The 26,524-nt window shown below is 38.6% G+C and overlaps 1 protein-coding gene across 2 annotated transcripts in view; it reads left to right on the top strand.

The window, feature by feature from the left end:
• Nucleotides 1-26,524, top strand: part of ITGBL1 (integrin subunit beta like 1) — a 146,660-nt gene that overhangs the window by 1,413 nt on the left and 118,723 nt on the right. For both annotated transcript variants that reach the window (XM_040537852.1, XM_040537843.1), the window contains exon 2: nt 87-298. In XM_040537852.1, the coding sequence (XP_040393786.1) occupies nt 87-298 (212 nt within the window). The remainder of the gene's footprint in view (nt 1-86; nt 299-26,524) is intronic.

Raw genomic sequence — 26,524 nt, 5'->3', positions numbered from 1 at the left:
GAACGGGTGAAGCCCTGGCAGTGGGGTGGTTTCCCCCACAGCCACTGGCTTTGACCACAGCTTCTTCTCTTTGCTGTCCTCCTCAGGAGTGCTTTGGGCAGTCCTGCTGCATGCCACCTGTCCCGGGCCGAGGCAGAGCTCAGGTGCCGCGTCCCCGGGGGACAGCTGTGCAGCGGCAGGGGCAGGTGCAATTGTGGAGTCTGCATCTGCCAAGTGACGGAGGCTGGCAAATACTATGGTCCGCTGTGCGAGTGCCATGACTGGGTGTGTGAGACCTATGACGGGAAGATCTGTGCAGGTAAGGAAGCCGCTGGGGTGACTGAAGCTTAATAAAATTAAGAATATATGTCATAACCAGAAATATGTTGGGAACACAGCATGCAGATACAGTAGAGACATAGCTATGAATGCATCCCTGGACCATTGGATCATAGAATTTCAGAATCATATAATTTGGAAAAGACCTTCAGGATCATCAGGTACAACCATAATTTAGGATCTTTTTAACCACTAATTCAGATCTTTTTGACAGAGCTTCATAACAGAGGAAAGTGGGGAAACTCTGGATGGGGGGTTGTCGGCACATCCAAGAAGATTAAAAGGTATAAGTCAAAGGCACCATCTCTGCCATGAAATGGGACTTTACCCATTTTTTAGCAGCAAGGGCAAAAGTAGGAGTAGCTTTGGTATGGAGACTCTGCAGACAGTGTTTAGAATCTAGTGTGGAATGTAATATTGCTTGTTTGGTGTTTTTCATGTAATATTGCCGCATTTGAACTGCTCACCTAATAATGGTGTGCAGTATCTACCAAGGCTTTAAACTATTGCTGAGCAATCATTTTTGTCCTGTAATTTTTTACCTGAAGGTTTGCTGTAACAGTATCACACTATGGGTGTATATATAAAATGCTGTTTTTCTCCAGTAGAGATAATGTTTTCAAATAGAGACTTAAAACAATGTAATTGTGTTGTGGTTTCTGAGATTTCCCCACTGACACTGTATTCTTTAATGGCAGATGAAATAACGTACATTTCTGGGACAGATTTTAGTCCCTGCCAGTTGCTGGGACGTGTTGCTTGGTTTGCATCTAAACATTATCACTCTTTCATCTTTCCAGCTGTCTTTACTTAAGTTTCTGGTCTATTTCTGTCAGATTTTTGATATATTTTTTTTAAAGCAGCTTAGAATAGGATTTTAGAAAAGAGCAGGGAAAAGAAATGCCATCACATTCCTCAGGGGATTCAGTCTGGAACTTGATGAAAGGGGCCACATGGGCACTTCATTTCTAGTGTCCCTGCTTAAACAGCTTTACCAGATTCACACAAACGTGTCATCTTTTCAAGCCAAAAACTGCAATTAGGTCAATGGGAATGTTACTGGAATTCTGCTAGCAAGAGGATAATACAAATGCATTCCAGCAGTGGGTTTGGCAAATTTTGTAGGAAAAAAAGAGCAACTTATTTTAGCAACAATGTAGCTAAGAATAAGTCCAATAATAACATGAGAAGATCAAGAATGGGATTATAAGAAAAATGTTTGTATTTGGCACCTATGACTTCAGAGTTTTATGGAGAAACTGATTTATAGGCTCTCTAGTCAGCAGTGTAAGCCCAGTTACATAAGAAATATCACAGGACCGCTGCTCATGTCTGTGCTTTGCTGTCCCAAAGGTGATTTTTGTGATCAGTGCTGTGATTTCAATATGCTTGGCGTTGTTACTGGGGAGTTGTATGAAGTGAAACTGAAAGCTCCTCCAGTTTTAATGCTGTACTGCAAACTCAACTGTTCTGTTCCTGTTAATGTCATGAGCAGTGGCTGAAACTTTTGTCTGCGCTTTGGTGGAAAGGAGTGCTGACAGGATAAACAAAACCAAGAAATTTCGAACAATATTTAGCTTCTGTGTAGCACTTTACACATCAGTTTAAAGATGCGAATGTTAAGTGATTAAATGTGTTCTTATAAAAAGCAGTTTTTGTAGTTGTCACCTTTTCTAGTTGGAGTATTGAAACAGCATTACCACTGAGATGTCAAATAATTAAAACTCACTTTTCTGCAGAGAAAGTAGTAAAAAATTCAGTACAAAGTTATGGGGAGGGAAACGGCTGCTAAGGACTTAATTTTTTGCTAGTTCAGCCTTTTTTTTTAATATATATTTATTTGTCAGTGCTGTTGAAAGTCCAAATGACTTTGTTGGAGTCCAGGGTTAACCAGCACTGCAGGAGAGCAGGTCGCAGGTAACTTCTTCAGGGCCGAGAAGCAGAGTCTGGATCCAGCCAGTGGAAATCCTGCTTCCAGGCTGTGCTTGCCATCCTCTTACACATTTTCAGTCAGTTAGCTTTAGGATGGGTGCATATGGAAGGACGAGAGAATAGAAAAGATGGTCACATCTGCTGGAACTGGCAGAAGGCTGGTCTTTATGTTGATGACTAACACCCCCCTTAGTCCTCCCAGAAAAACCCCAAAGGCAAATTTTCGGGAGTAGTGCCCTGTCATGTGGCTGGCATCAATAGATACTGATCCTCAAACACCAGCATGACTGCATTTATCTTCCTAGCTATCCTGTAGTTTTGTTGTATGGCACATCAGAGAAAAGTCAATATTTCAGTTTTAATATACCAATTCTTGTGCATATGCCAAGTATGGGGAATTTCACATTCTTGTTTTCATATTCTGAGAACAAACTTTGTACTGGTACCACTATTACATTAATTCACTGTGTGAATCTACCACTCAAGCATCCAGACAAGTCTTTTCTGTTACTTTATTTCACCACTCTTAAACAAATTCAGTATGTTTCAGCAGAAAGAAAAATTGTGTTGACTGTGACTGACCATTCGCTGGACAATATCTTCTGATGTTTCTTAATATTAGGCCATCAAGCTGACTTCCTATGTATGACATGCATTTGTTTCTTTGCATTTTAGAGGCAAGGACTCAGTGATGAAATTATATTCCTTTTAGGTGAATAGCCAAAGTATCTTACTGAAGTTCTGTTCCTGTTTTCTTTTTTGCTTCTCTTTTCTCTATTTTTAATTTGTTATCTACTGTGCTATTTCATTGCTAGTCTCTCCTGATGATTAAAATAACAATAGCTGCCGAGTGGTACCACATGCAGAGCTTCTGGACACTAATTGAATATTCCTCCAGAGAGCCACGATATTTGAGGTGAATGTTGTTTCAAATGAGCCACTTTTCACCCTGACAGAATGATGGCTTTTTCAAGTGACTGATGTCTAATCATTGGTGATGTTCATATTCCAAGTTGGACAGACAGCGTTATCTGTGTCACTAGTGCCAAGGACAGTTATCTTGGTGTTTCCCTGCCAATCAGTTCAGACATACTTTCATTTCCATCTCCTGTCCCAAGCTAAACAAAATACTCAGTTGCTCAGTATGCAGCTTATTATCTTCAAGGCACTTTCTGGGTCAGATCTTCTTTCTGGACCAGTTGTTGGAAACCCGTATTCTAAGGAGGGAAAGCCTGAAGATAGATGAGATGTCCATCTGTTTATCTGTTGCTTTTTCTTATCACAATGGAAAAGAAATTATGCCATGAGTAATGAAGAAAAGCAGATACAAATGTCTCCCTCTGTCCTCTTACTCTCCCTTGCTTGAGACTTTTCTGCTGTATTTCCCTTCCAAGATGTTTCCAGAGGCTTTGGAGGGGATAGTGATCAGTTTTTTGTCTTTTATCCCACTAAGACTGATAAAGCAGTAGGTGATTTTTCAAGGAGTTAAAAAAGAAGAAGGGAGAAACAAAGTGCTGGAGTCTTGAGTCACTGGGTACTCTGTCCTCCTCAGTGGACCTTCTGTCTGCCTTTTTGTCTGCCTGCTTATGGAATGCAGAGGAGAGAAAAGTCCCAATACTGTAATTTTCTTTGCAATGTTGGTGACATCTTTATTTTGTCATCTGCTGTTGGTTTTCAAGGAGACAAGAGTAGGAAGACTGCAAGACAATGAATCATAATCCCAAAGCACTTATGCTTCATTCAGGGCAGACAGTGTATTTGATGCTGTTTATTTTCAAATAGTAGTTTTAACCTCAGACAGTTTCATATTGCCTCAGGCTTTCTTAGCATAAGCAGAGCCTGTGTTGTGTGCAAAGGAAAATGGAATGTGGCATGAATTCCCATCAAAAAGCTGCTTGACACCAATTTTTCTTTGGTATTCAGAATAGAGGAAAATCAATTTTAGTGGATTTTTTTTAAGTTAATCCTTTCTAATGTGCCTGTGATTAATGAAGATAGAAAAAGTAAACTAAGCATAGATGCCTGTAGCCACCTGGAGTGGGAGCACTCTAGGTGTTCCTAGAGAACAGACCGTGGAAATCGCCAGCTGGAACACGACAGAGTATGATTTCACTGCTCATAGCTAGTCAGATCAAGGGGTAGGCACGACTCTGTGACAGCAGAAAGAAAGAGTGCAACGTAAAGGAAAGGATCCTCTTTGCTCATAACTAATTGAGTAGCTCTGTCTTTCCATAGTTCTTAAGATTTGATAAGCAATTTTTCCCCTTCCGAACTGAAATACTTTTCACAACTACTGAATAATAGTAGCACTGCATGATTTACTGCCATAAGCAGTTGCTGTGGGAATTTCGTTGTCTCTGCTCAGGACAGTGGAAGATTTTTCTGACTCTTTCTCTGAAGTTGTAGTTGCTGTAAATGCTGTACCTATTTTAAGACTAGTTCAGCAACATAATGGTAGTGTCAATCGTAGCTTTTCACAGCCAGAAGTGCTATCATAGTTATGTGAAGGACAGAAAGATAACTGTGCAATTATTTTCCACTCTGTAAGGCTTCAGGATACAAGCTAAATTATGCAGAGAACACAAGTGAAAAATTAAATGGACAAGGAGCAGATGCAGAAATACAAGATGAGTCTGAATTAAGGTATTGCTGTAATATGTAGTTATGCATCTATGTAAGTTTATTGTATACATCACTTGGAGATAAGTAGGAAATTGAGAATGGAATTTAAAGAACATTTTGAGCTGATGCTCTTTGCAGGAAAGCTGAATGGAGTTCTTAGGCAGAGCTGTCTCAGTTGAGTTGGAAGTTTTCAAACAACTGTACCTCTGTATTCCTATCAAAGTGAGGTCTGAGATGCTGATTTTTCATTCTTGCTTAAAGTGGGAAGAAAAGCAGTCCGTGACCTGCATTGATTGCCGATTGATTTGGAGTGAAATTTGAAGTCCTGGGTTTTGAGAACAGGTCTAAGCCTTTTCTCTGTCTAAATTCAGCTGAGGCACATGTGATCACTTGGGACACAGCTTCCTAAAATGGCTAAGTTAAAAACAGGACAGGAGGCTACTGTCAAAAACAGAGGTTACAGTTCTTCTCTGAGTTGTTTTGCCACAGCCTGGATTTCAGAACCTGGCTTCAAGTGACATTTCTCTGGAGCAGGGGTTTGTAGGTGTGATAATAGCATATGCATTCAATTCAAAGCAGGCCCTCCAGATTCTAGTAGGAGTGAAATTGTGATAGCACAGACCACAGTGTGGGCTCATTGTGCTAAGTGCATGTTGTCCCAGGCAGGCTTACAAAGCACACTGTGTTATCCTGTTGGTACCTGAGGTAGGTAAAGTCAAGCAGCCTTGGATACACCTACAGCTGCTGTAGTTCCAAATGCAGCGTGAACATTAATGGCAATGACAAGTGAGGCATGAGGAGGAAGCTCAGACGGAGACACTGAGTGAGATTACAGGAAGGGAGGCATTCTGAAAGTGTCTTATTAAAGGCTTTGTTGTTGAATGCCTAGCCATCATTTCGAGCACCTTCAGTGCCTTTCAAACTAAAACACTTATATGCAGATATTACTCACGGAAAATGTGTGCTAATTTAAAAAATAAAAGTGAGTACAATGGGTAGGAGGAAGGAGAGGCTTTTCACAGCCTCTAACAGAACTGGAATGCAGCCCCTCAGGCTATCGCCAACAGCAAAGTGGGGATGAGAGCAGCACCTCCTGCACCTTTCACCCTTCTTCAGGCTAGGTTGGCAAGCTTGTCTGTTGCAGAGAAAAAGCAAACCTTTGTGCAAGTTTTGACAATGTAAATAAGTGTTCTGAAGTGGGTTTGAATTTTTATGCTATTCATGGGCTGATAAAGAACTTCAGTCCTTTCTTTATTTTAATTGGAAAGCATGCTCTTTATGACAAAACTGCTTTCACAGACTGAGCCCTTTGATGAACACTTGTGTTTCATTTTCACTAACATAGAAAAGATGGACGATGAATAATAAATATTGCATTTAATGTGACAGAAGACTGTATTAGTGATCTCACCTGTTTCAGCCTTGGATGGGTTTCAGGAATTGTTCTTATGACAACCTCTGTCAGATAAACTGACTGGATTGGTAAGATTTTCTATGTTTATTTCAAGCTTTATTGTTGATAGCTGGTCCTGCAAGGGGCTTCAAACCCTCCATTGCTTCTGCTACTGGACTGTAGACTTTTTAGTGTATGTGCTCCCAGGCAGTTTGTCCTGTCAGGGAACAGACAGCTGATTTTAAAAGTTTCCATAACCTTTTTTAGGTTGGAAGGAACACTCTGCTAGCTGGGTCCCAAGAATAAGCAATTTAGGCCTAAAAGGGACTGGCACTTGGCTTCCATGCCACGAAAGAGCCCAAAGTATATATGCAGTACCAGAACTTATTACTGTTTCAACTCAAGTATATGGTGGAGGGAGACCTGTGTGGTACATCACAGCTGTATTGGTGCATTCAAATTCTCTTCAGAGCTGGAAGGGGTGCAAAGAACAAGGCAAAAGTGAAGGAGCTGGGATTTGATTTTTTTTCAGCTTTTACTTTCCCTAGGAAGATTTTTCTACTGAAAGATTTTTTCTAGGGGATTTTTTTTTTTTGGCCCAAACCATTTGCAATTTCTGCTCATAGTAATAATACTAGATTGAAAGACACATATCCAGACCCAGAGGTGTGCTTTCCTTCACTCCGCTGTTCCAAGCATGAGTACATACTGAAAATAATGTTCTTTAAACAGTCTTTTAAAAGGCTGTTTCAAAACTTCCCTTCCTAGTAAGGGAGTGGGTCCTTATATGCAGACAGAGGTTCAGGAAGTGGTACACAGGGAGTGGGGCTGAAACACCAACTCAAGCAGTTATATGATCAGATTCTCATATGATGAAGAGTAAAGCTTCAGAAGAGTTAATTGCAGTCGCACCTGTCCCCTTTCATGAAAAAGCAGTTCCTAAAGATCCTAAGATCTGCTTCATCCTTCTGTCTGTCCAACGGAGAAGCAGCAGTGATATAATCCAAGGTATTTTCTCATCGATGACTTGAAGAGTGGCAGCCAGAATCTTGAGAGACATACCTGGGGCTTTTTATGGGGAAAGTGACCGGGAGTGCCAGCTCTGACATTGGTCTGGAACTCAGTGAACTGAGTAATAACTTTATGGGGTGGAAAATGTTGCAGCCAAGCACTATTGCCTTGGCAGCCGCATGTGGCATCAGGTGTTGTATCTGGAGCACCTGGTCACAGCATTGTGTTCCTGGGGTCAAAGTTATTCCAGCAGTTTTTAAACTGGAAAGACTAGCAGCAATGAATGAGTTGTACAACTGCGGTCTGACTTTCAGCGGTAAGTCTGATACCTTCTGTTACAGAGTCATAGAAGTCAGTATTGCAAATGTACTTAGCTCTTTGTCTGTTGCTATTGTAGTCAGGTAAATTCTGTGGAAAGTAGATAACCACTAATAAATGTATTTAAAATCATAAAGTGGTCTTGAAGCACTTCAGTGGAGTACTGCTGTAAGCCTGGTACTTCCAGTGACCATCTTTTGGAAGAATTTTGTTTTGTTCTCGTTTCTGTTTCACCCACAGATAATCCTCATCACAAACACAGCAAGTGTAATGAAGCACAACTCCCAGTTTGAGCTTAGGAACAGATCCAGGTGACAGCTATCACTGCAAGAAAATTGCCCATTATCTCCAGAAAGGGTAGTGTCTTTAGATGGGAATTGAGAATATAGGAGCAATTGCAAATGAATACAGCTGCTCTCCATTTATGTGGTTTCACATACAGTTTGCATTTGTGGAAATCCTTTTTATTTAAAGCAGAGCATCCAAGTTTCATTTTTACAATTGTCCTTTCTAAAATATATATAAATATATATATATATATACGTATTAGTCTTAGCTGGCCCAGCTCTTAACTTCATAAGCCTGGCATGCCCTGGAGGACTATTTGAGCTCTGTATTTCCTGCATCTCTTAATGAAAATCCATCTGAGAACTACCCTGAACGAGGCACTCTGAGAAACTTGTTCCTTCACTAGTTCATGGTACAGTGAACATTTCTTTCCTTTCCCCTAAATCTTTTTCACATTCTCAGGCCCAGTTTGGGCTTTAGTGCATCATGTTACATAGAGGGACTGGTGAATTTCCCACTGCCTTTCTTCACCAAGACTGCTTAATGAATTGAAGCATAGAAAAGAAATATTGGAGTATATCATTGGCATCGGTTTTAAACCGCTTTCCTTTGTTTGTGGCCTCTGTTGAACAAAGAGACTTAACTGTGGCATAAATTTGTGTTTCACAGTAAAAAATAAGTGTACAAGCTCTTTTCAAGATTTATAATGCTTAATTTCCTACGAGCTTTGTGTATGTGATGCACAAACACACACACAAAAATGATTGGAGATGGGATTGGCAAAGTTACCAAACCTCAGACATATACTTTGTTAGATTTAGGAGTGGATCCTGTCACTCCTCTCTACTATTTGGGTTAAAATATGTTTTAATAAAAGCAAACATAGCCTTTTTTTTTTTTCTATCTAAACAGAAGCCTATGTTTTCTTCTGACATAAGTCTAATGAAATCAATACAGTTATGCTAACAGAAAATTGGTCTCTAAACATTTCTTTCCTTTGTTTGACCAGAATCTCCAGTTAATAGCAGACAAATATCACAGCAGTACCATACAGACCATGTCATTTACTTGCAAATGGTAATAGTAAAATAATAATAATAATGAAATCTCCAAAGTTAAGAATGCTTTTAATTTCAGCAACATTTTTACAAGATTTATTTTTTTTAAAATTTTTGTGTGTATTGTACTGCTTTAAGGAGTTACATGTTACTCAGCTGTAGTTTGACAGGATGCTTACTGAAATATTTTTTCTCCAGACTTGGACTTAGCAGAAATGAGACTTTTGTATGAAAGCATCCTGATAAATGAAAACATAATTCTTTCAGAGTTAGACTGCTGCATTAATTAAGGAATCAGTTACACTGACAGAACTATCCCAAGTTTTATTAAATGGTCTGCTGATTTGGAAAGTCAGAATAAGATTAAGATTTTGTAATTAGATGTGCAGGCTAAATGTCAATCCCCTTTCTCCTCACCAACTTAATGCTTTTGTATATGAGTTCTGTAGGGTTTTGTTTTGCAAATAAGCAAATTCCTTTTTAATTTCAACTGCTAATTGCTTAAATGTGTATCTGCTACCCTTACATGAAGGTTAGAAGAGTTTTTATTTACAGATAATATCCAGAGAATATAGCGCGATTTCTCCATAGGTGGTTTCAAAGAGGTATATCACATAGGAATGTTTTGAATTAAGTTCTTGTGGGATAGTATCTTGGAAGCTATATCTAAATAATACAGTAGGCAGAGTTTTAATTTTATTTCACGGGTCCCTAATAAATGTACTCATAGTTAGAAGTTTTTTAAATAAACTTACTCAACGTGGTTCTTTATTTACCAATCTCTTTCAAAACAAGCGTGTAGTTCCTCTGGCTCTTCAGATGGGCTATAGTCCTCTGACTTTAAGGGTTTCGGGTGATGTCTTGGTTTTTCCTCCACCTTCTGCACAAACAGTGCTTGCCAGCCCCAGTCTGAACAGTTTGCCTATCTCTGACTGCCAAATTGTTTTTTCCTGCCACCACTCCCAGCTCTCAGAGTCTTTTATGCGTTTTGGGTGGTCTCTATCTGGCCCAATTCCTTGGCAGTGCTCTTAATTAGGTTTCCTAATCTATTCCTCTGGCTCATCAAAAAACAGTTTCTGTGAAGACCTGGGTGGACATTTGAGCCACTTTGGCTCTCTTAACAATTCCTTGTGGCTCTTTCTCAGCTCAGTGACCTCTACTGTCATGCTTGTGTCCTGGGACTGTGCTTTCCTGGAGGAGGTGTGCCTCAAAGGGGAGCTGAACTGCCTTGGGTATTCACAGACTTGTAGAAGTTAACCACAGTTGTATGACAGTAAATACTCTATGTTAGCTCATGCTTTATTCATCTGAGTGCTGTTCAGTTGTAGAAAGTCCTGGTAGGAAATGATGCTAAACCACTGAATTCTTAAAATAGGTTTAAATCATGTATACAGCACTGTGTTGTCATTTCTCCCAGCTTTCCCCCTTTTCCCTGCCTGGACCTGGTGGCCTAGCACACTGAAATTTTAGAATTTAGTCTAGTTGCTCTGAATTATCTATTCATTATTTTTCTAATTCCCCAGAGAGGGCATTTCCTGCCCATAGTAAAAAAAGCTTGTCTGAGGGAGACTGTGGGATCCCTGTCAAGAGGGGTGGTTCAAGAGCAGGCTGCACAAATATCTGTCAGGAGTGATAAGCACACACTCGTTTGTGCCTCCAGGCACAGAAATGGACCAGATGATCACTTCCAGAGGTCTCTTTGAGGCTGATTTTCTTTGATGCTGCTGTGAAGCCAGTTCTCTGGCCTGGTGCTCTGCTTTAGTGAGGAGGATCCGCGGTAGTATAATGATAGTTTTAGTCATGCTATTATGTTTCTAAATTGTAATAATTTATTGAAAGGGTTGCATAACCATTGTTTTTAATCTGTTAAGCCTATGAACTTGCATCTTTTGCAGTATTTATAGTACTTTACAAAGCACAGACGTCTGTTTCCAGTTTGTGTGACTACACTTTTAAATGACAACTACCAAGTCTCTAAGCACGAACAATCCTGGGGACAAGATTGTTTAAAGTGTAAACATTATTTTAACAGAGAGGCAGAAATTAATGCTAATTATTTTTTGAGATAGGTGGTGGATTGACTACTGTAACGAGTTGGGAGCCATGGAAAAACTTTTTATCCAACTTTTGTAATTTGATGAGAACGAAGCACTGGAAGCATTAAACAGAAGCATTTTCATTTTTCTTTATTTGCTTTGTTTAGTCAAATACATTCTTAGTTAGCCACTGACTTTGTCGATAATTGGCAAAATGTACAGAACAGTAAGGGAAAGTGAATTGTTGCCATGCAATTTGCTGTAGGATAATGCATACCATGACTAAAATGATATTCGAGAAACTCCTTATCCTTTTTGGACCCATTAAACAGAAAATAACTTAATTCCTACTTAAACAGCGACCACATCTGTTCTATATTTTTCACTGGAAGTAAATATGTAAAAATGTTTTGTCAGATAATGAAAAAAGGGTAGCAAGTAAGATTACATTGCTAATAAAATTATAGACATAGGCCATTTTTTTTAAGTGCTGGCATGGGAATATGCATTCCTTATATTGTCTCTATGCAAAATTATACCCCTCTGAATGCTCATTATATTTGGACAGCAATAAACTGCACCCTGTGCTGATAGCTGAAAACATTATCCAGATGGATGGCCCGGCAAAAGATATTGCATTATGGGGGAACAACACCTATATCAACCTGATTTCTGTCATAAGAGTGGGAATTTGGGAATTGCCCCTACCATTCCCTTTTTCACCTTAAAAGCACCCAGTTATACACAGGGTAATCTGAGCACAGATCTCTATAAATGTTTCTTCCTTCTTTCCCTCTGTTGGTCCTCCTGCATTGCCCGAGCATGTGGTCTTCATCATGCTTCTTTTCACATTTGTAGGAAGGAAGTGGGCAGTTCCATCCCCCACCCCAGTCCTGTCCTTTTCTCTTGCTTCCAAGAAAATGGAAACTTTGCTGCTTAACTTTTCCTTTAGCCCAGTGTCCCCCACATCCCTTTAGGCAAGCCCTCTGTGGAACTGTATGTCCTTGCTGATATAATGGCATTCGTTGTTTGTTGCTGCTGAGAATCAGTGGTTTCAGAAGTTGCTATAACAGAAATACCTGCAGTTCTAGACCATATATTCTATAAAACCAAATAACTTTGTGGTACTTAAAAGTTGTTTTTTTTTAGGGTAGCCTCCGAAGAAAAGACAGTAGTTTAGAGGGTGGTGTTGCTCCATCTGTGTTGCACAGCAGAATTGTCACCTCGCAAGCGTAGTGATGAAGTCCAGTGTTGAAGAGTCACGTTGTGCCTTGGCATTATGGACAGTCCCACCATACGCTCTGTTCTTTCCCCTTTTGCCCTGTCTTTCCTCCCTGTGTGAGTCACATAAGTGGCTTTAAATGCTTTTCGGTGAGTCATGTATTATTTCTGACAATATTTTTTTCTAATTCTGTCCCTACTTTAATGTCACTATGTACAGAGGCTCTTTGCTACCTAAAAGCTACCATTTCATTTGGTCATCTACTTGATGCCTGTATAATATGCACTTGCTTTTCTTAAGCTTTCCTTTTTCTTTCTTCTTTTTTTATAATAATGTCAAAAACTCAATCTTTTGTTTATATTCTGAACTGTCAGTTTGATTTTTAAATCCTGTTTCAAAAATGGATCAGACTGAGCATTACATTGGCTGCATACCTCCTCACACCTTCTGGCAAGCATCAGCAGCCAAGAATTCCACTCTGTTGTGGCTTATTGCTTGGCTGAAAAAGATTCTAAATGCACGCAGGAAATTTAATGTGGTGGAAGTGAGAGGAAGAAAAGGTTTGAAGGTTGGAAACAAATGTTAAGAATTCATATACAAGCAGCAGCTGGAATGTATGAGAATACATGCAGTACAAAGTGTTCCTCAGAGCAGTAAAATGTAGGTCTGCCATAGCAGCCACAGTTTTTAAATAGTGAACTAATTTTGTGATGATAACATTGACAAAATTCCTAACCCAATGGTTTTATTCAGCCTGTAAGTGAAGGAGACAAAAGACTGAAGACCTTGTGCATGTGGAAGGGGAGACTAAACTGGCAGATGCCAAAAATCGATAGGTAAATACTATCAGCTTTCCAGGCAAATGGCTAGGCAGGAAAATCCTGTTTTAGACACTTGGATAGACAAGACAGAACTCTGGAAAATACGTGGGAGAGATCCAAAAAAGATGATTTGTTTGAATGCTGTGTTGAAACATATTGTATTGGCATTACAAGATATGTTTTGGAATTGAAATGAAATGAGCAGGGAAATGAACATAGTTCAATGTCTTCATTTTTTTTTTTCAGGGTAATCGCTTCTTCCTGAGTGGCATTTCAATGCTAAAAGCACTTTAGCATTCTTTGTGACAATAAATGTACTTAGAAGTGCAATTTAAACAAAAAATATTAGTTTTCTCCCCACCCAAAATACTGAAACTTGTAAAATAAGCAGTTGAAAACAATGCCTGCATCATAGCTTTTGAAGCTTCTCAGTTTGAAAACCAGAACATTGGTTCTGGTTCAAATGCAGTGATGCTACTTGATGACTAGTGCATCACCATCTAAACTCCAAGAATCATGCTTCTAGGTGCTATAGAGAAACATCAGTGCAAAGTCAGATTGAATTTTCCGTGGTTTTGATAGGCAAACCTTAAAAACAAAGGCGCTTTGTATTGTAAATGGACTATCAGCATCCATAAAGCCATTAGTACCATCTGTTCTGCTGTTCTTGCATAGAGTTTCTCTGTTGGTAGAGTATGTATTTTGGCCAAAGGTGCTCTTTGATTTACCTGGCTTTCAAACATTTCCAAAGGTAATATAATATAAGATTAGCTCTGCTGAGAGTTACTTGGTCTATAAATGTGTCTTGAAACAACTTTTTTTTTTTCCTTTTTATTTGCAAGATCTTGTCCTAGTGATGTATTCAGATTTCAGTTCATTTTTTCAGCTACTTTCCAAACACCTAATGGTGAGATATGCTACACAATGCTCTCTGAAGACAGAGTACTACATACCATTTATATCAGCCCAACTCTCAAATTCTGTTTTCTCTTACACGTTTCCATCTGTAGTTTAACATGGTTGAGACATTTGGTAAGCTTTGCTGTTTTGCACTAAGAGCCTAACAACATGATTTACACACATGGGGAATAAAAGGTGATACAGAGCTGTGCAGTGCCCTGAATAGGTTTGTGGGCTTCTCTGTGTAAGTGTTTTAAACCAGTATTGTCATGAAATTTCAAGAGATATATTTTGATTCCTGAGTAATGCAATGTGGTCCTCATAATCCTATAAATAATTACAGAGTTGGCAAATTGACAGAAACATTGGTATTGGAACAAATAGTACAGAGAATGCCTAGAGGCAACTGTTCATCCTAGAGGATGAGCAGGAGGATTTCATCATAGAAGATGAAACAAGGAAGAAATGAATAGGCATAGGGTTACTATTAACTATTAGAAACAACATTCATATCTCCTTATTACTTGTCTGCCAGCAAAACATGCGGTGCTTGTAGAGGTTGTGGTAAAGTTAGAACATACAGAAGGGACTCAGGTGCAAGTCGCAGAGGTTGCATAGGCATGTTTTTCTGGCAGCAGAAATTATAGGGTTAGGAAAATTGAACTTCAGGAATATTAAGATCAGCTGTACTTAGAATTTTCAAGCTCTTCTTACCATTGATATCAACCGTAGCTATCTTTGTGTCACAATTCTGATTGTTGCACGCTTCCACTAGAGACAGACTCACCTTCATGATCAAAAGGGAAGTTTCTGTTCTTGTTTCTGAAATTCAGCTGTACTCCCCACCAAAAATCCATCACATGTCAAAAAAAGTCTTTTTTTTTTTTCTTTTTTCCTGGCTTTTATGAGAAGCGCTAGTTATCTCAAGCAGAAGTTTTGATGGGAAAGAAATGAATACACTCCTGATATAAACAGATGGTAATACATTTTTTGCATGTGTACACACCATCATAAAGTAAGGCTTGCCCAGTCTCAGTGCTTTTACTTTTTACCATCTTTTTCCATCAGCATTGGTTAAATTGTGAAAACAGAAAGACTGGGCTGGTTCGCAGCCGGTCTTTTAGACAGAATCAAAGAATGACTTAAGTTGGAAGGGACTTGTGGATTTCATCTGGTCCAGCCTCCTGTTAAATGCAGGGCCAGCTTCGAAGTAGGATCAGTTACTCAGGGTCATCAAAGACAAAATATATCTATGTGTCAAGCTAAAAAGACTCAAAAGAAGTACGGGTGAACTTCTGCTGAAATAGTGCTTAATTCATCTGACGCATTTAATAAAAATTAGCAACAGTTAAAAATAATTTTTGACATGAGGAGAGATGGGTTATGAAACCAAACCAATTTATTTTACCATTTTCTATATTAAAAGTGTACTACTTTTATCCTGAGAATTGTTTTTTAAAGCTCTGTACTTCAAATCAGAGAAGAGCAACCCTTGAGATAAACAGATGCAGAAAATAATACTTTTATCTTCAATTGTCTTTTAAGGAAGGGCTGATAATTAGGTAGCCCATCCTATCTCATTAGCACAGAGTCAGTCCATCTGCCCTAGGTAACCTTCTGTTTGTCTTATTTCTCTGACCTCTTAAGCCTCTATCAGACTTGGCTTTTTCTATTGAATATAAACTAAATGTTTGGGTTGATTATTCCTGGGTTTCTCCATGAACTATGTGATGAACTGTTGGGCATTTCCTGTCGGAAAACTGCAGGAAGGTGATACACGATACATGGCCCTCAGAAAGCAGGGGAATAGAGACTCACCTAGTCCTGCAATTGACCGTTTTTTGAAACTGTAGGACCTTAAGGGTTCATCAGGCAAAAACAAAAACAAAAAACCCTGAAGGAACAAACATGAAAATTTCATCATTCAAATAAAAGAATAGAAAAAAAAAAAAAGATTTTTTTTGCTTTTTGCTTGGGTCCAATCATCACTCTATTAGCATAGGACCCAATCATAAAATTACTGTTTGTCTCAGACTTTGTGTCTAGTAAGAGGCCATTAGTAATCAAAAGCAGTGACATGGTTCATCACAGCTGTATCAAGTTGTGTTGTCACTCGTCACTGATGACTTAATGACTCCAAGACTCGCAATTTCTGAGGACTTTGGCTGAAGATTTTTTCTAGCACTTGATTACAGCCTTGCAAAGCCTGCTGCTTTGACACTACTTAAAAGCTGGGTTAAGAACTGGAAGGTCTTGTTGCCCTGGCTCAACTTGACTATGGGACAGGTTAATTTAATGTGTCTCATCCTCCCTTCTATAAATGGGATATAATGTTTATCATCCTTCTGCAAAAAAATATTTTAGATGGTAATGGAAGACTTCCACAGGGCTGTTTGGTGTTAAAAATATCTACTACATTGATTCCAAATAGTCAGTCTGGGCTTGTCTGTTAAGTCTGATATCAGGAATAAAACTACCAGAAAAAAAGTTAAATAAAAAACCCACCTTTGCTCTATTCATCCATCAGTGGGGAAGTAAACAGTTTGTCTATGATTGCCTGTCTCACTTTTCTATTACAGTCTATTTGTTCTTCCCACCCTGTAATTACTCCATTTGATCTGCTAAAATATCCTGTGATTCACATTCAAACTATTTTCAGAAACACCCCTTAATTCTGGCTTGATATTTCATTGTTCAGTAAATATGAAGAGATGCTTGAGATTTGCCTTATTATAAAGTTCTGGCTAGCCCTGTGAACTTACTGCTGTGTGATTCTAATTTGGCAGCAACTAAAACTGAACAAACTGAAAAATAAGCTAACTAACTAAATAAACTAAATGATAAATTAGAAAAAAAGTAAAGTAAAAACTGAATAAACTGAAAACCAAGAGATATAGGCAGCAACAGCAGGAGGCACAGGGTTGCCTCTTCCCTGGTACTAAGTAACTAAGTCAAGGCAGCCCTGCTTCAATGGGATACTCTTGCCTCTTCTGACATTGCCTCTTCATTATGAGTTCCAGCTTGATTTTTAACTATTTTTTGGTAACCTTTTAACTTTCTAAATTTTGCATTTCTATATTTTTGAACATTTTTCACTTTGCCTTTGTGCCTTGCACGTGAGGAAGGGAGAGCTAGCTCACTGCCCCAGGCGGGCCAGATGCAAAAACCATGCTAAGACCAGCTAGGATGTCAACAGGGGTCACCCAAGAGGATGGCTGATTGCTTGGCTGCATTGGAGGTGGTGAGCAAGCGCAGGAAGACAGCCCACCTCAGGCTGTAAAAAAAAACATACTCATTTTCTAGAAAGGTGTAGTGCTTGTGTACGCCTGTGTTTTCCTGTGTGTACATTTGATGTGTTTATCTGATCAAAAAGTTTCACTCCCCATCCCCAGAAAGATGATGATAAATGTGGAGCCCCACAGGCTTGCTGGATGTCTCCACGCCGGAGAGACAGTGTCTAGGCTTTGCCTGAGGAGAAAGGAAAACACCAGGTCCAGGTTTTTGGCCTAGTATGCGATCTTGGTAAGCATATAAAAAGCCAGCAAGTTTTGGGGTAACCCATTCTTTTTGCCTTTCTAAGAAACAAGGAATTGTTTTATATATATATACAGGAATGATCCTTTATATATCAAAGCAGAATAAGATCTCGGTGTGAGATTTTGTGTTCATTTTTTAATTCTGAGCCATGTATTTCCATTGGGAATTTAATGGCTTAATGGCTTTCTTTTCTTTTCTTCTTTTTTTTTTTTCCCCTCCCTACTTGCCTGTATCTTCTTATTCTTCTTATTCCTTCTCTAATATTTTTGGTATATAGTGCTGCTAGCCTTGCTTTAGCATTACTGATTGTATGCTGTAATTTACTACTGGAGCTGACAGGTTGCTCCCAGGGATTTCTGTGTATGGGGTTTTGATTTAAAAATAGAGTACTGAAAGGTTATAGGGAAAAAATGTAGCAAGACCCTTGCCAAACTAAGTCATTACTTTTAGGACCATCTTTTACCCTTACCTTAATGTTTTTTCATATAAGGATTAAAAAAAAATTGGAATATAGATCTACATTGTTTGAGTAGCACCACAGTACATTTTTCCTAACTTTGATCAGGAAAATAAAAATTCTCTAGTGCTCCAATACTCAAAAATCCTCTTTGCTTTTAACAATAAAACAAACAAACAAACAAAAAAGAAAAAAATACTGATAATAGTTTCAGAAGAAACAGTACTTTAGGGAAGTCAACAATTTGCTTTACAGAATTATCACTACAGGCTTTGAATGAACAGTAATGAAAATACATGCAGGTGTGAGCTGCTTATAGCACTTTTAGAAAATGTGTCAGACGGAAAAGTATGAATAAACATTAACATTTTTAAAGGACTACATCAGCATTTAAAACTGTTTGGAAAAAGTTGACTTTTACTTTGTTATGTGTTTTTCTAGTTTTGCTGCTTTATTTTAATAAACACTGACATTTGAAGAATATTTTATTGTCCCAATGCTTTTGGTCTATTCTCCTGAAGCATGCTTAAGTAAAAATTCTAACTCTTTGCCTGTTATCACTCACCTTGTTTTCTTAGAAAAGGATATTTTCCATCTTACCTGGCAATTGTTTCCTCACTTGTTTGAATATTACTCTTCTTACTGTGAACATACTTGGCATTATTATGGCTAGGATAATGCAAGGAATCATATATTATGCCTCTTTTCATTTGATTACTCAAATAAAGACTAATAGAAATGTTTCCAGCTTAGACTTTCACTTGTGCAAGTTGCTTTTTTTTTAAAGCTATATTTATAATGCTTGTTATCTTATTGATTAAAGATTAATAGTTTTTAATAGTAGGTTCCTTCCTTTTATTTCCTTGGATAGCTCTGTAATCTAAAGTGAAATGCAATTCTGTTTAGAGAAGTTACTTTAAAATAATATTCTGTGCTGATTACTTTTCCATCAATATTAGATATCAATAGAAATTAATGGAAAAAGTAAAATTGATTGACAGTCTATTAAAACAAATGTCAAGTACAATGTTAATAATACAAAATCTCAAATACAATATGGATGATAAGTATGAGAAAAATGAGCTTGGGGTCAAATAGTGCCTTGGGAGTGAGATAAATTTTAAGGCTTTTCACTGCTGTCTATTATTCACTTTTTCACTCTTTTCCCTCATCCACTTCTTTCCCTTTAATTACAAGATATTAGTTCTTACAGAATGTAGTCAGGAGAGGAAAAGATGATAAATACTGAAAGACCTACAAGCTTAAATAGCTTTGATGTGTTAAATTATCTATTAAAACTAAATTAAAATACCTGAAGTAAAAAATTAAGCAGACAAATACTAGACATGACTACAAATTAAAACACTTTGATTTGTAAAGCCTTCTATGTAAAAAAAATAAAATAAAATAAAATTCCTTGATACCAGGAAATGTCCAAAAGGAAAGACAGGCAAGATCTACTCCTGTAGTGTTTTTTATCCAGTATATATAGTGCATCTGTCACATTAATGCAGTCTAATGTACAAATAAAGAAAACACTACCACTGCTACCCCCACATCAGGAAAACGTGTGAAAGACAAGGGAAACAATAAATGGAACTGGTGGAATTCACAATTCAAAACGAGTGTTCAGTAATGGAAAGGCTGAGTAGAAGGATCAAGAATCAGGCAAATGGTAGGGGATGAAGACTAATTCAGTGAAGGAACTCAGATTTGTTTAAATGATCAAGATACGACTTTGTGTCTATGTTGTAGTATATTCATGCATTATAACACATACACACAAAACAAACAAAAACAAACAAACAACCCCTTTCCCATCTAGATTAAGAGTTGACCACCATTGAACACTGTAAATAATTGTATGGTTTTTACTGGAGAAGATGTCCCACAGCTCAAAAATTCCCTGCCTTTTGAAGAATTGAGAGGCTTTTCTTCCTCAGAGTAATATCACTCTTCTGGTTTGAATTGGCTTCAGGCATAGACCCCAGGGCTGAGACAGCAGTGAAGGCAGCATCTCAGAATGGGCAGGGAGCTACCTGAGCCAAGAGTTCACAATTCCAGATCATGCCTGCGCTGCCCTGTCTACCCTTAACTAGATTTATTATTTGCAGTTGCTATCCTTGCCTTTTCAGTCTTGTAGCTGAAACGCCTGAGACGAGTTCTTGCTTCCTCACCTATGTTAAATGAGGCTGTCCTTCTATCTGCAGTCAGGCTCGAAGGTCCACATCACAAGGAGTAGCAACTGAAACAAACTGTCTGCAGAAATCATGGATTTTTTTATGTTTCAGTGTCTTAGATAAGGTATATTTCAGGGCACAGCAGTAGAATTTCACCAATCCGGATAAAAGACGAGTTCAAACCATCAGTGTGGGTGTGCCTTTCCCATGCTGGTGTGCTAAGTTATCCTGGGGCAGGCGAACTGGCTCTTTAGTCAAGAGTAAGTCCTTGAGCTCAGTGCATGGGCAATGACATCTGGCCTCTGCAGTCCGGGCTTAATGGTTTCTACTGTAAATTTATGAACCTACTGAACGTACTCCTTTTACAAGGGGAAAGCAGCTTTACAGCATCAGTCTGCAGACAGCCAGAGTTGTTTATTTGCTACCAATAGATGCTGAAGTTTTGTGAGTCAATATTAGGATGGTCTTTAGGGCATATAGCACTAGATCAGTGATGTGTCTAACTGACATCAGTGATGCTTGCATGATCCATCTTCTCTGAAAGGATTTCCACTGAATCCTGGTAATGGATCTGGCATTTGGTGATAAGGTGAAATAGGTCCTGGGAGCCAGGAATGCTCAAGAATATTAAAAGAAGTGGAAAAAGCACCAGCATGTTCATTTTATCACTAAATTTATAATACTGACTTGTGGTAAGGAAGTGGGAATGCCCAGTCTTTACCACCCAGACTTCTCTCTTTAAAAGGACATAAACAGAATAAAGATGCTATATCTCAGGGATTCTCATGGAAAGTGGCCAATATATGGAAGTTATTTCGATTAACTCAAAAAAGGATCCCTGACAAGATAGTATTTAACAACAATTCTTGTTGTAACAAGAAATGATTGCATCTTACTGATGTGCTGCTGTTTAGGGATCCTTTGAGAAAGTTGATGGCTTTATGAGTGGAGAGGAAAATACTGATGGAAATTGGCACTGACCATCAGCAGTAAACAGTCTGTGTGCAACTAGAAAGGTTTTCACATTGGAAATCAATTATGAAGACAACGAACTGTTGAATATGAAAATTGGAAGTGAATATAATGCTGAATAAATATGAACAAAAATTAGCCTTAAATTGAATGTTTGAAATAAGAAAAGTGATACTGAGGTAATAGAGTTTCTTACTTATGAACAAGATTATTTATTACTTAGTGTTTTTGTTATACACTTATGATTAGTTTAGCAGGGCTAATGAATAACCTTTCTAATTTTTTTAGGTGCTTTTCAATTAGATTCAGCAGAAAAAAAAAAAAAAAGGCCATTCTTACAGATTATAGAACGATTTAGATAAATGGAATGGATGGGTTAATAGATGGCAAATACTATTCAATCCACTTAAGTGTGAAAGAATATGTCAGAACACAGAATAAAATACTGTGGTATCTGCTAATAGGAAGCTTGTTTCAGCACACAGGCCAGGCAGGAGAATTCACGTGAGGTATTACAGAAACAAATCGCTAATTCATAAATGCAGTTAATGGGGCTGGGAGAAAGAATAGACAGGAGGAAACACTGTCTGGGGAGATATTTGCTGCTGAAATAGAAAGTAATTGCTTCCCTTCCAGACAAATGGAAGGATAGTTCCCAAGCAGGGAAAACACAGGCTGTCACTTGCTCCGGGAAGATTCATTGTATCATCAGCTCTCTTTAGCACAGGTTTTGGCTTGGCTGTGAAATGATCCTAGAGATTTGTCCTCTGCAGCAAGGAAAGCACGTATATTGTAAAGGTCACAACAGACGGCATTGCCACCTATAGGTGGTGCCAGAGGCCTGCCTCTGCACGAATGTAGCGTTTCTCATTGAGGAGGTGAGAAGGAGATTAAATCCCCTTTGTGCAAATTGGGTCCAAGCTGCACTTACAATTTCTCAGATAAATAATATACAAAAGAAGCTGATGCCTTTGGCTTTAAAATAATGGCCAAACTATTTTGTCTGTGGAAAATATGTGCTGGTTATTTAGGAGATGAGCATTTCTTGGTGCTCAGCAGACCCATGTCTTCCTTGACAAGCAGATTTACAAGAAAGCACAATATCTGGTAAAGTGTTTCTGTGGCATTGCTTAGGGCTTAGGCCCTTTATTGGCATTTTTCTAGTGATGACTGTGGGGTGTAGCACAGGGTAGTGTTGGGCAAACGCTTCCAAGCACAGAGAGGAAAGCAACACCTCTCAACTGCTGCAGGGAAAAGCTGAGAGACAACAAGGTAGAGGTTGCAGGAGACTTTGTGTAGGATTGTTCCTGTGTTGTTCCAGCTGGGAAATAGCTCGAGGCTGCCTTCTAAGGGAGTTCAAGCCAGAAGACCTTTGATGCTGATGTGAAGAGAGAAGCCACAGAAGGAAAGCTAAAAGCTGCTGATGCAAAAGAATAACTGTTTAAACAATACATGTGAATAGTTGGCCAGATAACGACTTAGCCAGATGGTTACTGGGCTGTTGGACTTCAGATCTGAACAAACTCTGATCCATGGGATTGAAGGGGTGATTATTATACAGAATGCATGCAGACAGCTGGAGAAATCCAGCTCGTACTTAACTGGATTTTTTTTTCTTGCGAGGAATTGTATTTCCAGTGCAGTTGGATGAGGAATTAATTTTGCTTAAAGGCAAGTCAGGAGTTCTGAGACTTTTCTTTTTTATTTAAGCTTGAACTTGGCAATAGTCCCCTGTCTGATGTAGGCAGAAGAACGGATGTGTCCTGGAGGATGAGGGGAGGAAGGGCCCCTCTGGAGGTGATTGCACCATTCACTGCTCTGCAGACTTCCTAGATTTGTACAAAATTTCTCACAACAGGCATTGCTGGAGTACTGTTATCAGTGAGCATCTTTGTACAGCTGATGCAACATGAAAAAGATTTTAAGTTACTGAAGGAAAGAAGGTGTGTCTTTTGTGCTGTTTCTAAGTGCACAATTCAGAATTTCTCCTGGTTGAATAAGCTGATGACATCAGTAGATGCAAACCTATGGAAGTCAAGTGAAACAGGAACAAGGTTTTCACGAACAAGCTTATGCATGTGAAGGTCGTGTATATTTTTATGTTTACCAGTATACATTTTGCACCACCAGGCTTCCAGTAGGTCTTTGTGCTATTTTGAGTTATGGCTTCTGTGAAAATGGATATGCAAATAAACTTTTCAAGTAAGCCTGGAAGACAAACTGCAGTAGAGGATGCTGTCATGGCAGGATGATGGCAGCGAGACTGTGAATGAATTAGGGACACCGTTAAAAAGAACAGGCGAAGAATCGTGACTTTCTTTAAGGCACTCACAGGCATTTCTACTGAAGAATACCCAGTATACACTCTGTTTTCAATGCAACTCATGAATTTATTGATTCAGTTATCAACCCACTGGTGAATGATGGTAATAGGACTGCTTTTGCAGCAAGCTTGCAGAGAATGGTAAGCACACATTTTCATGATAATGAGCTATCAGCAAAGTGCAAAGGAAATCAAGCAGTAGGAAGACGTATAGGCAGAACTTCTGCTGAGAGCAGCATACACGTGTTCAGCAGTGGTGGTGATGCACCCCAGGGCACGATCATCCTCAGCGCCAACTGAAGCAACTATTTCTGGAACATCGGAGGCCTCAACTCAGACAATGCTCCTGTATGAGCAGAAGAGTCTGTGCCCTGGTAGCAGAAGAGGGGCTGGGGGCTGCATCTGATGAAGACCCAGAGCTGGGTGAGCCTGAGCCACGCCGTAGCACCAGGGGGAGGCAGCAAGGGACCACAGCGCAGGACTTGCTGTGGTAGGGGGTGGAGGCCCTGGTCAGCCACCCTGGCCTACCATCTAGTGTGGTTTGTTGCTGGCCAGAGGCATGGATTTGAGACATGGAGAGACTGGTGAGGCTGGTCCAGACTATTCTCCCTGCTGCTCTTCCATGAAGTACAGCCAGGAGCATATCAAGTGTGACTACATGGCTCACTTGATGAGGTGAGGGACAAGGCCTTGGGGGCCCAGGTGGCTTTCTCCTTTATCCTACTGGTGGAGGAGTAAAGATTTTTAATTTTGAACAAAAGTCTCAGTTCACATATATCTAGTTACTCCTCTAACTTTCATGAACCTCTTTAGAAATGGAGTAAGTAGGGTGTCTAAAAGTACTTTTGAAAAGAAAAAAATACACTCCCTTAAAATAATTTAAATTTTAAATTGAATTAGCCTTAGTAATGTTCTTCTTTAGGTCTCCAGGATGCGCAGAAGTAACTGTCAATAATCTTTTTCTTTGTTTTAATTTGAATCACAACATTCAGGATTGAGGAATATTTCTTTAACTAGTAGAACACTTGTAAATGAAATGAACTTCAGTAAGTTTTAAACATCTTTTAAACTTAACCTTAATGTGTGCATCTCATAAGCCAAAATACTGCATTTCTTATAAGAGCAAAGTCCCGTTCTGTGGATTTCAGAACCCCATACTTCTTGTCCTTTCAGTTCCAGGAGAGATTTTATTCACTTAGCTTTTCAGAGCATCTGCCAAAGATTAGGTTTTAAATCTTCATATCAACATTGTGGATCCACAGTGAATGTGTATATTTACTTTAACTCATTTCTGTTGTACATAAATGGTTAAAAAAAAAAAAAAAAAGAAATTTTGTCTCCTCTCCTATAGAAAGCATTACAAGTTTGAACAGCAAAGAAAGAAAAGCCTTATAATTCATATTTGGAACCTAGAGACATAGAGGAACTCAAGATAGGGTATACACTGTGTTGGTGTTATTAGTTATATTTTGTCAGCAAATGTTATTCAGCACTTCTTGCTGCAAAGAGCAGTGAATGGATCACATCCACAACCACCAGAAGTTTCAATTTTCCTAACTCATGCCTCTGCTATTTCAGCATAGACAAAAAGAATAAAAATTGTGTGGTCCCTATAATTTTGCCTCTGTTGGGATGACTGTAGGAGGGTCTTGCATTTTGTCAAAGAAACAATTCCCATTGATATCACTAAATGCTGTGGTTTTGTAAGAGCTGTAAAGTCATTCTCTGTCATCAGCCTCTTCACTACTTTCCTACTTTAAATATGCAAATGTTATGATCTGGAGTTCATTCAAACATCCTGTTACTCTCTACCAAAACATTGGTGAACTTTGTTTAGTTGTTTTCATGACTCATCTCAGAAATCTTTATAGAAATATTATGGAAATGGATTTATGTTTCAATTACTTGGTAGAGGGTGGTGGTAGTTATAACATATTAGAGATACATTTATCAATTAGATGTTTGGTAAATTTCTTTCTCCTGCAATTACTCTAAATTTCCTTGACAACAACTAGTGAAGGCATGGTCTGAAATTAACATTTTTTTTTCCCCTAAAGTAATTTTTAGTCATTAATTTTGTACTGTAGTTATCTCTGGTAGGATTCCTATGCTGAGCTCTGGGTGTGCTTGTGTAGCAGAAACATCTGGTTATTTGGCAGATTCTGCAGACAAATGTTTTGCCAGCTTCAGGGTTGTCTCCTCATTTGCCTCATGATTTGGCTTTTCTTGGCAAATTGACTTGTCTTCCTTAATGACATTTTTGGGGTGATTTTCTTTTTAGGATAAAGGCAATAATTAAAAGGTTTTATGTGAGTGCTTATATGCTCAGACTTCTGCTTGGACGAGCACTGAAAGAGCACAAGTGACAGGAGAGCAGGTTGTTCACTTAAATTAAAAATAAAAATACCCTTTTTGTGTTTTCATGCAGCACTTGGTACATAAAATAGCTGAAAGTGCTAGTCAGGATGATGATGGGTGCTGTCCAAGAAAAACCTGATAACCATAATACTGCCCTGGAGAGCATTATGCTCTGACAGTATTTGTACAAAATATATCTTGGCATAGTGTATGTAAATTTTTGCAATTGCAGTTACCAAGGCACAAAAGAAAGCCCTGGGATATCTGGCAGCATTTCTCAAGGCATTCTGTATGCTGAGAAACTAAAATAGCTTTCCAGGAAAAATAAATGACTGGATGTGGGGAAGTCCTGATAACAGCACTTTGTATAAGGCCGATCAAGAATAAACATCAAGATAATAAAAAATCCCTGTAAAATATACCAAGCTCTATCAATAGCATCATCCACTCTGTGCACACTGAAACGGAATAATGGATAAGTTTGTACGTTTTCAACATTGCAGACCATTATGATTTTCTAATGTTGTCTAAACAACTGCTATATCAATAGTTCCTTTGCCTAGTGACAGAGTGCTTTCATATGCTATAGGTAAAAAGATGATTACTTGTTAAGATTCTGAACATGCAGACACCTAAAGGTTTGCCCTGTTAAGCTACTCTAAGTGGACAAGCTTTACCAAAAGAGACACAATCTCCTACAAGTGAATTTTTAAAAGTACTTATATAAACCTATCCTATTGCTACATGAAAATGCATGCACAACATCAGGTCAATTATT

The sequence above is a fragment of the Cygnus olor genome, chromosome 1, assembly GCF_009769625.2.
Source record: "Cygnus olor isolate bCygOlo1 chromosome 1, bCygOlo1.pri.v2, whole genome shotgun sequence".
NCBI classification, from domain to species: Eukaryota; Metazoa; Chordata; class Aves; order Anseriformes; family Anatidae; genus Cygnus; species Cygnus olor.
The sequence above is the reverse complement of the archived record's forward strand: the minus strand, read 5'-3'. Positions and strand labels throughout refer to the sequence as shown.